Raw genomic sequence first — 18,232 nt, forward strand, 5'->3', positions numbered from 1 at the left:
AGAGATTCAAGTTGAAGTTCAAGGTGAGGCTAGAGATGGTTCCTGCATGAACGCACTGTGCTATATTGCTTCTTACACAGAAGACTGCAGCAGGGTGGTAAGTCATTACAAGCAAGTTCCTGAGAGTGGAAAAATAACAGATTTCCCTGCCCTCACTGGGTGCCCCTCAGCTCAGTTTCTTCTTGTGAACTCTCCTATGAGCTCATGTTACAATGTCACTTCTTTGCCTGTCTTTGCTTCTAAACCCGAGTGACTATACCCTACCTGACTGGTTTCTTGCCCACTGTGAGTTTAGCCTCCAGTCATATTTGGAAAGCACAGAGTAAATCCTGATCACTTTTCCTGCCTAGTCTTTTCTTATTTGTTCTGTCTGTCTAGCTGTTGGTCTGTCTGGTGCTTCCTACAACTTGACCAGTTGAGTCTTCACTCCCCACTAAGCCAACCTTAGGGTCTACTCGGAAGGCACTTCTTTTGTCCTTTGTATGTTCTGGAGATCTTATCTCTCTCAGCTGATCATAATGTGCAAGCGGGCTTTGTGATCTCTAATTAACCCCAAGCCCTCCTCCCACAGAGCTCCTAGCCCCTACCAAGGCCACCTGATATGGGTCTCTCATCCCTGTTCCTCTCTGATCTCCTCCTGCTGAGGAGCATGGAGTCTTTCCCAGTAGCATCCCAGTATCTGACAGAGAAGATTCAGTAAATTTTCAACAAAGAAAAACATGTCAGCAGATGATAAAAGGAGTTCATCAATCATGTTCTGTCCTTTTGTGAGTAAATAATCCTGCCTATCACGTGTTCTCACCTGATGATCCCAGGTCTGGACTGAAGTCAAAGTGGCCATGCATTAAACCTCATAAATTTCATACATGACACCAGCATCACACCAAGATGCTTAGCTACTCAAAGCTCGGTAGCAGGTGAGATGGGCACAGTCCCCAGGGAAGGGGCAGAGGGACTGCTCTATGGTGTCTGAAGCAGGTGACTTCTCAAGGAAACCAGAGATGCTTGCTGCTCAGCCATAGTGATGGGTATGGCCCCGACTCCCTTCTGATGTGAAGGTTCTCACACAGTCTAAGCACCACACTCTGAGTGCTTCCTAGACATTTCAGTAAGACATACCTGAAGACATCCTTCAGTGGCCAACATCAAGCAGGTCAGCCCAGCTAAGGGAGAGTTTAATGTTTCTTTCTCTCTTTCATTCCTGACATTTTGCAGGGCCCACTCAGCTGCTTCAGTAAGCACACTGGGATTCAAAGAATGCCATAGGTATAGACATATAGATCCCTGCCAATACTACATGACTTTTGAGTGAATCCTCCTGACAAGGAGGCTTTTTCTGAAGTGCCCAAACAAATGTGCTTTCTTCCAAAGGCACTCTTGGAATGACAGGCATTTACTCTTCTGCATAAACCACCTTGGATACCTGTTTGAGGGGCCTGCCTCAAAGCCATGGCACCTTGATCTCCGAGCATAGTTTTGATTTTCGAAAGTAGTCACAAAGCTTTGGGATCCACGTTTGTTGGCAAATGAGGTAGACTGTCTCCACAGACAGGTCTCTTCTTTCCAGCCACCTCCAAGCTAATGACCACGGGAATTTGATAATAGCACCTGCTTTTCTGATGGAGTGTGGCAGATCTGCCTACCAGAATCTTTCTGCCTACTGCTCTTCTCCTATGTCTTTACCTAGGAAGTTCGCCTTATGCCTGGAGATGCAGACACATCTCAGAAACCCAGGGCTACAGCATGGGATGGGAGTCAAGACACTTGGGAAAACAGCAAAAACCCAGTGTGTGTCTGGATTTCTAAGAACCAGCCCAGGGCCACCCACCTCCAGACTCCAGTCACAAAGAACGATGAGCCCCTCAACCCTGGTTGTTTAAGGAGTGGTTAATGGTGCTTTCAGCCAACATTTTCCTGATATAATAACAAAGTGATTAGCGTGCCTTGTAAAACGATTCTGGAAGAAACTCTACTAGAGGAGCTCTTAAAAATACCAGGAGTAGGGATAGTTGAAATACGCACATTATTCTACACACCAATTGGGCTGGCTATGTTCTGGGGACACTGGGTTGGCGTCTGTCTGACCTCCACAGAGAATCATGAAGTATGGAATTACAGAGAGTAACATTTGCATATGAAGCTCAATCAACTGAAACATGGAAGAGGGGCCTGCTGAGAAAACCCAACCACTCCTCAACACCAGCAAACATGGATATGCTTCCAGGGACAGAAAGGATACCTTGTGTGAGGGACTGTGATGATTAGTTGTTGATGTGACACAGTCTAGAATCACCTGGAAAGAGAGCTGTCTAGATTTGTTGGTCTTTAGGCATGCCTGTGATGGGGAGGGTCCTGATTGTGATCATTGATGTGGGAAGACCTAGCCTAAAAGTGGATGGTACCCTTCTACATTGCACTAGTGGGTGGTGTACTTCTACACTGCATGAGTGAACGGTACCCTTCTCCACTGAGCAAGTGGATGGTACCCTTCTCCACTGAGCAAGTGGACGGTACCCTTCTCCACTGAGCAAGTGGACGGTACCCTTCTACTCTGCGTGAGAGTAGAAAGAGCAAGCAGAGCAGAGCAATTCTACATTCTCTCCCAGTTCTTGATGTGACCAGCTGCTTCAAGTTCCTGTCTTGACGTCCCCACCATGATGGACTGGAACTGTAGCCAAATAGATCTTTTCTTCCTTAAAGATGCTGTGGGTGGTGTATTTGATCACAGCAACAGGAACTGAAACTAAGACAGGGACACAGGCCTCTTTATCCATTTTTTTTTCTTGCTCTAACAGAATACCTGAGCCTGGGAGATTTATAAAGGAAAGGACTACAGTTAGCTCATGGTTCTGAGAGTTTAGGAAATCTAAGAGCAAATGTCTCATACTGCTTCAACTCATAACAAACAAGAGACAGGCAAGTAAGTGCATGCAAAGAGGAAGGAAACCCAGTGTCCTGTGGAGGCTAAGCCATTCTCCAGGAAAAGGCACCCACCCCTCTAAATGAACTCATCGCTAAGCAGCCTTACCTCCCCAAACCAGAACACTTGAAGAGTCTCAGTGGGGACTGACTATTCAAAACACAGCAAATGTTTGCAGAGACGGGAGTCACACCTATGTCTTATGTTATAGTCCCATTAAGGGAACTGTACCCCTTCACTAAAGTCAACCTGAAAAGTCTCTGGGGATCTCTTTCCCTCTGGCTTGGCTCTGGTGTGGAACCATTTGCATCATCTGAGTCCAGATGGTGTGGAGAGAAAGAGACAGAAACACAGAGACAATGATAGAGAGAGAGAGAGAGAGAGAGAGAGAGAGAGAGAGGACACCATGCATTTTGTCAGGAATAAGAGGAAATGAACGAGTATTTGGTGGGCAGTGGAGTCCAAGATTCCCCTAGCCCAACTGAGCAAGACTAGCATAAGTCTGAACTGAAGAGAATTGAAGAGCCTGTCCTCTCTTTATCCAATGTACATAATGAGTTAGAAGGTGTTTTTTGAATGGCAGGCACACAGGACAGAAACAGGCTCACTAGAAGACACACTAGAGGCAGCCTTTCCCACTAATGTCTCTATTTGGTAAGAGAGTGGGCATCTGAAGAAGCTTAGGAAAGAGTGGGCCTCACCAGAAGCACAGAGGGACAGGAATATGAAAACACTTACCAGGGCAAACTCATCCATGAGTGGGAGCCAGAGAGTCCTAGGGGCCTTGTTCTCATCATTGATTAGGAATAGCTAGTCTTTAAGATAAGGTTCTCCTGGCTGCAGAGATGGCTCAGCAGTTTGGAGTACACACTGTTCTTCCAGAGGATGAGGGGTTGGTTCCTAGCACCCACCCAGTGCCTCACAACCATTTATAAACCATACCAGGTGATCCGATGCCCTCGTTTGGCATCAGTGGGCTACTACACCCATGTGATGCACATAGACTCATGCAAGCACATACACACAAAAATTATTTTTTTTAAGACAAACTTCTCATATTCAAAGCAAGATACTCATCCAAGTATGATGCTTTTAAAAGGAAGACTGTCTGAAGACAGAGAGTCAACAGAGAGGGGTTCTGGTTATTGACAGCTCTGCATTTCATGAAGGATGTGAAATACCACTCAAGACTGAGGCTGCTTCTTTGAAAAAGCCAGAGGGAAAGAGATTCCCAGAGGCTTTTCAGGTTGACTTTAGTGAAGGGTACAGTTCCCTTAATGGGAATATAACATAAGATGTAGGTGTGACTCCCGTCTCTGCTATTTACTAGCTGTGTGGACCCAAAAGAGAGGCAGCATCTCCTCGAGCCTCAGCTCATCATCTGTGCACTGGCAGTGTTTCTGATCGCCACTCGGATGGGTACTAACCAACCAAACGGGATCTGTAACAGCTAGAACACGGAATGTGGGCATTAAATTATAGCTCATTAAATTACAGTTCCTCATGGGAAAGAGACGACCGATACATAGCTACTAGGGCCAGGGCAAGAGAATAAACTATCCCAGTGTGGCATCCGGGCAACCAAAGTAAGGGGGCATAAAGTAGACAGGTTAGCAGCAGGGTAGACATTGCACATGAATTTGAGATGATAAAGACTGAACACTGGGGCTGGTGAGATGGCTCAGTGGTTAAGAGCACTGACTGCTCTTCTAGAGGTCATGAGTTCAAATCCCAGCAACCACATAGTGGCTCACAACCATCCACAATGATATCTGATGCTCTCTTATGGGGTGTTTGAAGACGGCTACAGTGTACTTACATGTAATGAATGAATAAATAAAATAAATAAATAAACCTTTAAAAAAAAAAAGACTGAACACTGACCATTGCACTTAGCAATGTGGAGACAGTAGCTGCAGCCCCTGCCATTTTATTCATGTTCTATATATCCAGCTGCCCAGGAGGTGGAGGCAGAAGGATTGGTTGCTGGAGGCTAGCTTGGACAATATAGCAAGAGCCTGTCTCAAAACACAAAGAAACAAATGATAAAAGAGCAAAAACAATAAATCCTGCACATGTCAGAGCCATTGTTATAAGAACTCGAGCTTCAGGGAGTTTCTTGAACACTAGGTAGAAAGAGAAGCTTCCAGACTGCAGATAGGTGAGAAGGAGGCAGGGGGATAAGGTAAACGCTGGAACCCAGCAGGAGGATCTACCTCACCTTAGGAAGTGCAATGACTGGAGGAGAGATGACATTACAACCCCAGATCCTCTGAAGAGGAAGCTGGCCCATGCAGTCCTTGTGCCCCACTGCCAGAGACCAGGAAAAGATGGCATCACAGTGCCTGAGTCAAGGGGAAAAGAAGGGCAAGGCCATCCCCCTGCAGAGGTTATGGAGTGGTCTCAGGGATCAGACACCAGATGAAGTACTGGTCTCTCATGTGGGTAGAGTTCACGGGCACTCAGAGGGAGCTGAATCAGGTCTGTTGGACCCTGATAAACAAGAAGACCATATAAGAAACCACCACCTCGCCGGGCAGTGGTGGCGCACGCCTTTAATCCCAGCACTTGGGAGGCAGAGGCAGGTGGATTTCTGAGTTCGAGGCCAGCCTGGTCTACAGAGTGAGTTCCAGGACAGCCAGGACTACACAGAGAGACCCTGTCTCGAAAAACCAAAAAAAAAAAAAAAAAAAAAGAAACCACCACCTCTTTAGGAGGCATTCGGTACCAGGCTGTACAAAAAACATCTGGTTCCCCCTTCCATTGGGAAGTCATTTTGGCTTTCATTGTATCCAGCTACCATCTTGGGGAAAAACAAGAGAAGCACCTTCGTCCACTTGTGATGCTAAAATAAAATACTACCCACTAGGTGGTTTGTGAACAATGTCAATCTGTTTCTCCCAGTTCTGCAAGCTGGAAGGCCAAGATCAAGGTGTTAGCAGACTTGATATCTTTTGAGAACCCTCTTCCTGGTTCATAGATTAGGGATGTATTACCACATCCTGACATGGTGGAAGGGAGAAGTTCACCAGAAGCTCTTTTATAAGGGCGCTAATTCCATTCAGAAGGGCTCTACCCTCCTGACTTAACCATCTCCTTACATCCTCTCTCTGAATAGTACATGCTGAGATTTTCATGAATTTCAACGGGACAAAGAAACCATTCTCCTGTATAATAACTCTCACAAACAATAACCAAAGGAGGACTACGTATTCCAAAGAGACAAGAACCTAGAACAGGGAGAGTCATAATACCTTTGATTGGCTAGTTTCTAGTTCCCTCCCTCCCATTCACTCTCACTAGAAATGGGGGCACTATAGCAAGCTGGAAATAGTCAAGACAAACAGCCTCCCTGATTACACATTCAGATGGAATCCAAAGACTTTGACCCCACTAACAAATGCTTGTTTAAAAAAAAAATCTTCAATATTTTATCACAGCTAAGGCACCCTTCGCCTGCTCTTCCTCCATAAGACTGCTCAAAATGTTTTTACACACAGGGCACTAATTTAGCTTGGCACTTCACTGCCCGACAATCTCAGGAACATCCTTCCTCCCTCCTGTTGGTGAGCAAGCCCTTTCAAGCCCGCTGCACTTCACTCATGCCAGCTTGACTGCTTTAGAACACATATGCTTCTGGCTGTTCCTGCTTTTGTTGGTTAGGCTCTGCCTAGACTGGATGCTGACCACAGGTAGATGGTGGGCTCCCCCCAGACCCAGTACACAATCCATCACATACCCCTCAGGAAGTGATTTGAACACACATACTTGGACCATCAAGGGAATCCTACAGTTCAGCCCATGTTGCAGGTTTCTCCAACAGAGAAACACGAAGTGGCATGTATCCATACTGTACAAGATAAGAACTGGGCTTAGATCAAGCTGCTCTCTTGGTGAGCAAAGCTCTTATGATAGAAGTGTAATGAGCTAGCATAGGTTCTCGGCTACAACATGGCTGGCATTATGGAGGCTATCCTGAATGTTGAGCAGTGTACCTAACTTGTAGCTGATGGGTGTCAATAGCAGCCTCCCTCCCCTCCTCTCCTGTGTGACAAACAAAAATTGATATATTATTGCCAAATGTCCTCTGCGTGAAAGGAAGGAGAATCAAACATGTGCGCGTGTGTGCGTGTGCGCGTGTGCGCGTGCACACACACACACTGAGAGAGAGAGAGAGAGAGAGAGAGAGAGAGAGAGAGAGAGAGAATCCGAGGAAAGAGGAAAGCTTCCCCACAGTGGAAGGAGGACAGACAGAATGACTTTCTCCCCACAGTTCTATATAACTGTTTAATATTATAAATGTCATTAGTGGCCGGGCGGTGGTGGCGCACGCCTTTAATCCCAGCACTTGGGAGGCAGAGGCAGGCGGATCTCTGAGTTCGAGGCCAGCCTGGTCTACAGAGTGAGTTCCAGGACAGCCAGGGCAACACAGAGAAACCCTGTCTCGAAAAACCAAAAAAAAAAAAAAAAAAAAAAAAAAAATGTCATTAGTGGTAAGTTTCAGGCTATATCTTTGCCTGACACCATTAGCGTTTTTCTGAGACCTACTTTCTGCTTCCCCTTGCTTTTTCTCATGCCTGCCTTCTATGATTAAAGAAAAATTTCCCAGCTACAGGAAGTCCCCGCCTAGTCTCTATCTCTGACACCTACACCAACAGCATCCAATACCCATTTCTCTGAACATTTTTAATATGTAATGGTCTCTCAGGTCCACTGGGATTTAGGTGGCTGGCCTCTTGGCCTCCAGTAGACCCTACAAGCCACACAATAATGCAATTCTTGGTTCTGCTCAAACAACAGAGACACTATCACTCCTGTGAACAGAGAGAAGCTAGACATTTCAGACCCTCTGCAACCTGTACTCTCCTCTAAGGTCACCCTTCACCTTTGCCCTCTCCCCAGTTCATCCTGGTAGCACATGGCTCTAACTCAGCTCTGGCCTTAGGCATCTCCATGACACCTGCCAACTCTAAGATTACTGTCACCTGTTCCCTATGACATAGCACCTCCTGGTAGCATATCAATGCAGGTTGGCCAGAGGCAGTTGGTTAACTCCTGTGAACCCCAAAGTTTTCATCTATAAAATGAGTCTGTGCCCCACAGCTTTTGTAAAGGGTCAATATCTTGATACTACAGTAAATACATAAACTGCAAGCATAGTCATTTGTCATCAGTATCAAGTACTGTGCTCTGTGTATAATTACCCATGCTAGCCTTTCATAGGACCAGCCAGCCTCTGCAAACAGGCCTAGTGGACTACAGTGGCTTCAGCATCACTAGATGAGGAAACACCGTCCTTAGGATTAATGCACCTTGCATATCTGAAAGTCTCCCACACGCCATAAATCCTGCTGAAGTACATTCTGAGTGTGTGTGGGGGGCTGGGGTGGGGGGGGCTATCCAAAGGTTTCCCCAACAAGTTTCTATAAAATAAAGATGAGGAAAACTCATTCTAGGCTCAGCACTCCCACCTCCAGCAGGTCCCTCACTCTCAGACCTCACCCCTCACTGCTAGAGTGCACAAGGGCAGGGTCCAATGATGCTTTCCTGCATTTGGCTCTCCAGGCACAGGTAGATTGCAACTTTGATACCCACTTGCAGGCGAGTAAAGCTGAGGCCCTGACCAGCCAAGTGATCTCAGAGGTCAGACAGCCAGTGTCCAGTTGAGAGATGAGCTTGCTGCCTCTCCTTGGAGGGCCAGAGGCTGAAACCAGCATCATCATGACCATTTGTAATAGATGTTCCTCTGCACAGAGGGAACCAGAGATTTCAGGAAAGAACCCTCCCACAGGCAGCGTCTCAGCCTCTCCTCCACCTCACTTTCCATCTGCTTCCAGAACACACCCTCTTCCCACCTTGACTACCACTGAGCTCACCCAGCACCTACCTCAGATAATAGCATCTGGCAGACAAATGAAACAGTCACTACCCCTCAGGGTGATTAGGAAGTTAAGGATGAGGTAAGATGTGTAAAGCTTCATGCCTGACACCTGCGAATCCCTCAATAACCACCCCCATTATTCTCTATTATCACCCGACAATTAATCCAAACATGGGGAGTCCCAAAATGTGAATCAGCAGACATTCATGGAGTGTCTGCTACCTGTAAGTAAACAAAACTTACAATGACAGTAGTTAGTTGCTGGGTTCTCCCCGAGTCACCCCAGTTTGTACAGTGTAGTCCGATTCCCATCTGCCAGTGCCCGCTCCCACTCAGCCTCCCCCGACCCCTGTAGCTAACACTGCTACCACAGTTGTCTCCATTCCAGCCTGGGAGCCTCTCCGTCCTTCCCTCCCCCTTCCCACATCCTACTGCTAGGTTTTTGATGCTTTTGATTTTTGCCCTAAAGGCCTCTGGAATCCCATTTCCCCAGCAATCTCTGCCCATACTGCAAGACTAAGGGACCCTTTCTCTAAATATTCACTACCAAGGTGCTATAGTTAGGAAATCACAAAGGTCATCCTAACACAGAAATACAGTCAAACACCACTCCTAACTACCAGCCAAGCCAGCACATCTGCAAACACAAGGCCAACGGGTAGCAAAGTGACTGCCTTTGTCTGAATGTCTGTGTCTCCTTCAAATTTTACATGGAATTTGCCTCCATCTTGGAGCTCATTCACAGGACACCAAATCTTGAGAGACTGGACCTCACACGTGGGTAATCTCAAGAGTTGACAGGGCTTGCCACATTTTGCCCTGCTGCCTGAGACTGTGTAAGGACATGGTGTTCACTTCTTTTTTGGGGGGGGGGGGGGGATGAAAATGTTTTCCTGTGTTTCCATTGTCAAATATTATGATCTTGGTCTTTCCTTCTTGCCTTTGTATAGAGCCAAAAGAGACACATTGTCTACTTTAGCCACCTTAGAGCGGACTCCAGGGATATCACCAACAGCATGACCTTTGTGACCAAATCCAGCAACCAGAACTTCATCATTTTCCTCAATGAAGTTCAAGCAGCCATCATTGGGCACGAATGCTGTGATCGTCTTGCTGTTCTTAATGAGCTGCACCCTGACACACTTCCTGACAGCAGAATTTGGCTGTTTGGCTTCAACCCCTACTTTTTCCAGCACAATTCCCTTTGCATGAGAGGCACCCCCAAATGGATTGGCCTTCAGGGCTGTGCCCAAGTGGGCTTTCTTGTACTGTTTATCATGCCACTTCTGGTCCCATCGGTGACTGCGGAGCTCCCAGGCAGTACAGAGACCAGGACACTTGCCCCTCTTGCCCATGATGTTCACTTGTAAGAATACACAGCAACAGAACTTTGTTCTGGAGGCAAAGGCATCAAGTCTGTAGCATTTTGATCTGGACTGCTCGCCACATGCATTTCTGTGATTGGTGGGTTACCCAGCCTGTGGTATTTTGTTACACATAGATTACAATAGTGGCTACATTTGCAGAACTGGGAGAAGCTAGTTAAGTGACTGTGCCTTTGGCCACAGACCTGAGCTGCAGCTGAGAAAGAGAAACCTCAGCAGCTGTGGGAAGACAGGCACCTGGGACAGGGGTAGTTTGAGTGCTAAGGGCTGAAGGGAGATCTTAGAAGAGTTGCCAATGCTTTCAAGATCTTGCTATGACAGAACAAATGAGGCATTGAAAGCACAGTGCCCTTGTCTTGTGTGAAATTATTTCCTAGGTATTGTGAGCTATGAGAAAATGTTTCATAACTTCTTATATCAATTATCAAAGTGATGTGCTGATCACATATTTTTAAAGAAACAGTTTGCTATGGAATGAGGACTTCCGGTTTATGCTGTGGACCCATGATTATTTGGGGGCAGCAATGGTCTCTCATCTTGCAGCTGTGTCCTGCCTGGGCTTCCCGTCCTCCATGCTCCACATCCGCTCACACACTTCTGCTTACAATCCACGTGACTCCCCATTATCCTTAGGAATAATCCAGAACTTTTCAAATTCTCCGCACACGATCAGGGCTCGACATGATCTGACCACTGTGAGGCCTCTGAGCTCCTTACTTCCTGTTTGTCCTACCCTGCTTCATCTTAGTACCCTAACCATGTTCTTCTAGGCGAAACGGCCTCTTCAGATTGCTACTGCCAAGAATCCTCCCCCACTCCCCCAGGACAGAGGAGGAGAGACTGGGACTGTCTCATTAACTGTTTCCTACCATGAGAAAGAAACGCACTACTCGGTCAATGAATGAAAGGCCATGAACATCGTTCCTAATTCTGACTAGTGAGTACGTAGGGTAAATCACATGTTCCTTACCCTCTAGAAGCATCTCCCACCACCTGGACCCACCATCGTCAAACAATCTCTTTAGTTGCAACTGCAAGTGAAGGGCCTATCTAACAAGGCTTTCTGAAGTATCATGTAAACCCCATAGCTTCATTACACCAGGATTATCTTGTGTGAATGCAAGACCATCATGCTTTGTCTTCTAGCTTATCAGTGTGTGTGTGGGAGAGACAGAGAGAGAGAGAGGGGAGATGAGAGAATGCTTGGAATTGCATAGGAAGCCCTGTAGACCAACTCGCATCTAATTTGAGCTATTGAAGAAGAAACAATTTAGGGAGTTCCCCCCATCCCCCCCCCACCACAAATCAGACCTTTAATGCTACTGAGAGGGAAAGAATTTCTTAGTAGATTATAAAAATGAAACTGATTCACCAGAGCAGGAACATAGTCAATTCTATGTTTTGTACAAGTCCAAAAATCCTCAAGGGCCCAGTGCCATGTTCTCTATGGGACATGGCGTACTATGGTCATCTTGAGAGGTCAGCTACTTTCAAAAATCAGCCTCAAGTCCCCCTGGTGCTTTCCTGAGTGGCGGGAGCCTAGTCCCTCAGAGCGACTATAATTTTTATGTCCTCAAAGTAATTTTCCGCCTGTACTACATATAATAATAACATGCACTAAATAATCCACTCCTGCTGCCCCACAGGTCGCCTCGCACCTTCGCTCCTGGTTCCCATGGTGACTCAGGAAAGGCTTCTCAGGCTTGACAGCAGATCCACAGTCATGTGGAACATCTCAGCGTGGAGGGCGGCTACAGTGAACAATGGCATTTGTCCAAGGACAGTTCTGAGGCGGGGAGTGGGGAGAGGGGCTCTGCTTCTAGGAGCTGTAGAGCACCCCAGACTTAATGTAGTCACCAAAAAGGGGGAAGAAAACCAGAAAGGGGTAGCAGGCCAGGCTGTGTGTGAATGCAAGACTATCATGCTATCATGCTTTGTCTTCTAGCTTATGGGGGGGGGTGGGGGGGAGAGAGAAAGAGAGAGAGAGAGAGAGAGAGAGAGAGAATGAGAGAGAGAAGAGAGGATGATGCTTGGAATTGCATAGGAAGCCCTGTAGACCAACTCTCATCTAATTTGAACAGTTGAAGAAATCAGACTCTCTGGCATAAAACAATTTAGGGAGTTCCCCTCATCCCCCCGCCACCACAAATCAGACCTTTAATGCTACTGAGAGAGAAAGAATTTCTTAGTAGATTATAAAAATGAAACTGATTCACCAGAGCAGGAACATCATTAGGTATATACATTTGGGGCTTATGTAAATACATCACACAGTACCTTGCTTGCGTACTGTGTTTAAGTATAATGCCTTTTGGAATAACAAGAGTACAGGAAAATGCTGTAAGATAGGTATAATAGGGAAATACTGAATGCTAAGAGGACCATGAAAGAACTGCTAGGATCCAGCAAGTCTGCACCAGCCACAGTTAAAGCCAGGGACAGCTTTGCTTAAAGCCCCCTCCAAAGCTGACTGGAAAGTGGACAAAGCTGTGAAGCTGGGGGTGGGGGTGGGGGGCTGTGAGTCCCCAAGGGGCGTGTGAGTTCTTAAAGGTACAGCACATGTCAAACACAGGGTAGCTCAGGTCTCCCTGGAAAGTGGGGACAGCTTTCCAACTGCAAGCAACTGCAGGAGAGATCCAAACGAGGCATTTGTAGGCTGGGTAAATATCCTGAGCACAGTTCACAAGAGCAGAAAGAGTGAAAGGAAGGAGAGAGAACAAAAGTTGAGCCCTGAACAGGAGGTGGGGCCTGCAGAGGAAGCATTGCCACCTGAAAACTATTTAAGACTTTTTGTACAAACTCATCTCACAAATGGCCACAGAGTAGTTACTCTGGACCAAGTGTGACTCCTGGCTCTAAGTAAATCTGTCAGAGACAATCTTTGACATCTTGGGTGGGACAATTTAGTGAGGAAAACCATTAATAAACAACGTGCCTGGTGGTGGTGAATGCCATAAAGAAAATAAAGCCAGGCAGTGGGAGGCAGAGAGCTGGAGGCAGGGGCTGGGGCAATGAGCTAGAGACGGCAGTCAAGAGGTGACAGGAAGGGATGGGACAGGAGAAGGCATCCAGAAATGCGTGATGCATTGAATAGCTTGTAGAATAATGTCTGCTTCCTTTTGTCAGATTGGCAGCTTCGTGTAACTGTGTTATCTCCTGTGAACAGGTACCATGGTTTCACTACTGGAGGACAGGCTCTTGTGGGTCCTGCTTCTGGTCCTTGGACAGTGAGAGCTGGTTTCTCAAGGACTGACAGTGCACATCCCTGAGTGACAGCCCCAGATGCAATTGCTGAGCCTTCCAATACAGCCCCAAAGCTCCCTGAATGTGGAGGCTGCCCCACCCCCAGCAGTGCCTGCAGCCATCTCTGTTCAGCAGCATCCCCAGTTTCTGAGGACTGAGACATTGCATTCCCAGTACCCGGTGCTCCATCAGCATGTTGTCAGGTGGTCTGGAGCCTGTAACCAGCCATGTGCCTTGACCTGGTGTCTGAGGTAGGGGTTCCTGAAGCACTAAGGAGAACACAGAAACCCAAGTATCATGGTTGACCAGTGATGAAAAGTTCCTCTCTAGGTCTCCAAAGGACTCCCGCAAAATGCAAGCCACAAATGGGAAGCAAGCAGCTATGCTTCCAGTGGGGCACAAACGGTGGGATCTGTGGAATATATTACAGCAACACAGATGGATTTCAGCCGGAGCCCTCTGCACAGGAATCTGCCACACTGTGGGATATGGCTTGCACATGCAAACTCAGGCTGCTCAGTCAAGACTGAGCCTAGAGAGAAGCCTGTTACCTAAGCCTGTACATCACCTCCTCCTGGGATGAAGAGAATGTCTCCCTGGGGACTCAGAGGCTCACCTGCACCTTTTACAGTTGAGAACTGTATTTCCTTCCTGAAGGGCAAAAAGTGCTGCACTGAGTTATAATCTATATAATCACATAAAACCAGAGTATACTAAATTAAAAAAAAAATCATCCTGACAAATCTTCACCTGGAGAAGTGGACTGGCATATTGTAAGTGATCTCCACCTTGGCTATGACATGACCCTGATCGATGGCAGCTCAGTGAAGCCATAAGTTTGATCTCAGAATAGTGTTTCTAAAAGCATAGAACAAAAGGTAATAGTGTTCAAGTTCAATTCTACTGAAAATTATCGATTTTGTTTTGAAATTAAAATGTTTGTGCTTCATTCATGTCTTATATGATTTGGAGAGAGGCTACCTAAGGAATGTGATAGGGACAAAGTATCAGACAAAGTGATATTTTGTGTATTTGTAGCAGTTGTTCTATGATGCTAAGTGGCTGGAGTTGCCAGCCCTGTTTTTCTACACTTTCAGTCCTACCAGAAGGAAACAGGTAAATGGGGGTGAATGGAACTGAGCGTATAGCGTAGAACTCTTCCATGTTCCAGAATAATAGCCAATATGAATATCTTTTAGTAACTCAGTGTGTCAAACTCACAGCAAATGTTAATGCTTGTCTCCAGCACATTTGCTCAGAAGGGAAAGGTGAAGGGTCACAGTGGAACAGAACATGAGAGCATCGGAGACAGGAGCAGAAAGAGACAATAGCTAAAGGAAGTTGAGACCCCATCAGAATCCAATGCATCAGCGTCCCACTTACCCTCAACGGGGTAGCATGAAACTGGCCCCTGCAGTTTCTCCTACTCCCCCGGAGGGCTGACCCTGTGCTCTCCAGAATCAGTGAGCAGATTTGGTCCTTTGTGCTTGAAGAAACTTCCCCAGTTGCTCATTAAAAGTAAGCATCCGGACCTAGTGAATTGATCTACTTCGTCCCAGTCCTGGGAGGATGTTACAGATCAGAAGCTGTCTTAAGGTGACTGACACTACTCTCAATTACTGTTGAGTGCCTATGCCTGTCTCTGCCCCAGGAATCCAGGCCCTGTCCACGGGGGAGGCGCCTGGCTCACAGAAGAAAATCAATGTCAGGGCTCCATCCAAGAGGGTGATGAGGTTATGTCATTGCTATTGGGCTTTCGATTATCTTTAGAGACATGAAATGTCTCACTCAGTCTCTTTTGGAAACATTAATACAGAATATAAAACTCTATTCAATAAATGCAACAGAGATGACTAAGATATCAATTCCAGAGAGGTAAAGAGAAAACTCAGGTCAATAGAGAAAGGTGAGGGGAAGTGGCACATACAGACACAAGCACACCACGTACATGACAGCGAAATATAAAAGGAAAAGTCAATGCGTCAATGGTAGAGCATTTACGTGCTGAGGAGGAATAAGCTGGGGCAGGGTGGGGGTGGGGTTAGGTGTCTTCCCCAACCCAAAAGAAAAGGCAAGGAAGAAGGAAGGGGGAGGGAAGAAGGAAGAGGGAAGGAGGGAGGCAGGCTGTGAAGGTGGGAGGGGAGGAGGAAGGGAGGGAGAAAGGAAAGAGAAGGAAAGAAAAACATCCAATAGATTTAAATTTTGGATAAACATTATGTTATTCAGTAAGCTCACTGACTTCTCTCTACATTCTGGAAGTCTCTGGTCCATGGTTAAGTTAAAGAGAAAAAATGTCTTCTTCTGAAGGGTGTGAGCTTTAAATTTTTCATTTTCCAGGGACCAAAGTTTTTGCCTTTGGGAGTACACCTTCATGTGGCATTTGGGCCCATAAGTCACTAAAGGACTTTGAATCCTTTGCCTTTCCACAGCCTTGAGCACCAAAGACACTACATGTTAGTGTTTTCAGAAGTCTCAGGCTTTAGTTATATCAGTTTTCAAATACTTTAATAATAACACAGTGACAGAGAGTTTAGGTCAAAGATCAAAGTGCTGCAAACCCTCTCTGGATGCTGCTTCACACCATGCCCTGTGGAACACATGGTTGTGATGCCCAGAGCTGTTAGCCACCATTTCTCTCCATGGTAGTGCCCTTTCCATGGTGACACGGAAGCAAGTAATAGCTCCCTAACCACATTTACCTGGCTAGTTTAATTATAACTGTGAAAACGGTAGAGAGGACACTCTTCAGCCAACCGTGAAGACCCAGGTCTGCACCACTGAGCTAGAAGAGTCTTGGCTAATTACTAATCCATAGAGAGAACAGGAGCCCCTAGGGAAGGAAGAGGGATGGGCATGGCAGGATGATGGATTACAGGAGGAGAGAAGCCAGGGCCCCAGGCTCAGAGGACAGTAGGAAAGCTCAGACTGTACCAGACCCCTGTCCTCACCCCAAACACATACATTTAAATGTCACACTGTCACACTGTCCTTTTTTATATTGTCTACCAAAAGCCACTGCCCACTTCTTCTTTTTTTTTTTTTTTTTTTTTTGGTTTTTGGTTTTTGGTTTTTCGAGACAGGGTTTCTCTGTGTTGCCCTGGCTGTCCTGGAACTCACTCTGTAGACCAGGCTGGCCTCGAACTCAGAAATCTGCCTGTCTCTGCCTCCCAAGTGCTGGGATTAAAGGCGTGCGCCACCACTGCCCGGCCCACTGCCCACTTCTTTTGGAAAGTCTTCCCTGTGTAGAATACTCACAATCCTAACAGTGAGTACAGTCCCCAGATTGGGCTGGCAATAAGGAAGCTTACCCTTCTGTGTGCAGCAACTGGCCCAATGTATGAATGATCATCCCAGCCATCATATGACATCTATAAAACCAAAGTTACTAGGGAGAATGGGAGACCAGTAGTGGTCAGATTTCCCATCTTATGGATTTCCATGGAAGGGATAACAGACAACTCATACAAACTAGCAGAGACAGAAGATGGTCAGACAGTATGCCAGGAACATTTAGATCCATGGACACCAGCTTTACCAATGCCAACAGCACAATCTCCTATCCATGAGCCAGTATGTTCCCCGTTTTCCTTACAGGAGTTGAGTAGGACATTTAAAGCCAAGCACCAAATGATTTCTGATACACAAATGTACCTTCTTGTGTGATAGGCACCGAGTTCAGTGCCACAAAGACATCAGATGCTCTGGGACATGCACTGGCCAAAACGCAAGGGCAGAGGAGGAAATATCATGGTGGGACACTAGAAGACTAGGATACGGACAAAGGAACATTGAGGAACAGTGGACTACTGAGATGGCTCAAATGGGTACAATCATGGGACCATGGAGCACTGTGATGAGGTAGTAGAGCACCGTGATGAGGTAGTGGAGCACTGGGATGAGGTAGTGGAGCACCGTGATGAGGTAGTGGAGCACCGTGATGAGGTAGTGGAGCGCTGTGATGAGGTAGTGGAGCGCTGTGATGGGGTAGTGGAGCACTGTGATGGGGTAGTGGAGCACTGTGATGGGATGGTAGACCACTATGGCAGAATATTATACAGGGAAGGTACAGCAGTGTGATAGAATTTTAAAACGTTGTGAGAGTTCATCAGAAGCATTGTGCTTTGTTTTGGGAGCATTGTTTTTGAGCAATGGAGCACTAATATGAGACAGAGGTACTGTGGTGGACAGTAGAGCCCCATGATGGAACATGGAACACTCTGGTGGGACAGTGAAGTATTATAAAGAGGAAATACAGCATTGCAATGGGACAGTGGGACATTCTGAAAGACAGAACACTGGGATGATACAAGGGACTGCTGTGTCAAGACACTGCAGCATTGTAATAATGTTTCATGTACGGTGTAGCTTTCTGATAGTACAGTGAAGAGTTTTGATTGGATGATGAAGCATTGTGATGGGACATGGGGTACTCTGATCAGACAGTGAAGCCCCATCACGGACAGTGGAGCACCGTCACAGGACAGTGGAGCACCGTCACAGGACAGTGGAGAATTATAATGGGACTGAGCATTGTGATGAAACCAATGCACATCATGATTAGTAAATGAAGCACTAAAATAATACCACTGTGATGAAACAGTGGAGCACTATGATGGGAAAATGGAGCACTGTGGTGGGACAGTGGAGAATTGCAATGGGACAGAGAACTTGGATGAGACAGGTCTACACTGGGATAGGACAACTGTGATGAAACAATGGGGTATTGTGATAGGACAATGGAACACTGATGGGATGAGATGGGATGGTAGAGCACTGGGATGGGATGGTGGAGCACTGGGATGA

At 46.5% G+C, this 18,232-nt stretch overlaps 1 protein-coding gene across 1 annotated transcript in view; it reads right to left on the bottom strand.

The window, feature by feature from the left end:
• Capn8 (calpain 8) overlaps positions 1-18,232 on the bottom strand; it is a 70,495-nt gene that overhangs the window by 41,355 nt on the left and 10,908 nt on the right. Inside the window, exons 3-6 of the mRNA XM_028781812.1 lie at positions 17,258-17,466; positions 10,372-10,498; positions 9,742-10,164; positions 8,516-8,666 (exon numbers count right to left, since the gene is read on the bottom strand). Coding sequence (XP_028637645.1) covers positions 8,516-8,666; positions 9,742-10,164; positions 10,372-10,498; positions 17,258-17,466 — 910 coding nt within the window. The remainder of the gene's footprint in view (positions 1-8,515; positions 8,667-9,741; positions 10,165-10,371; positions 10,499-17,257; positions 17,467-18,232) is intronic.

This window comes from Grammomys surdaster, unplaced genomic scaffold, assembly GCF_004785775.1.
Source record: "Grammomys surdaster isolate TR1022 unplaced genomic scaffold, NIH_TR_1.0 554, whole genome shotgun sequence".
NCBI lineage: Eukaryota > Metazoa > Chordata > Mammalia > Rodentia > Muridae > Grammomys > Grammomys surdaster.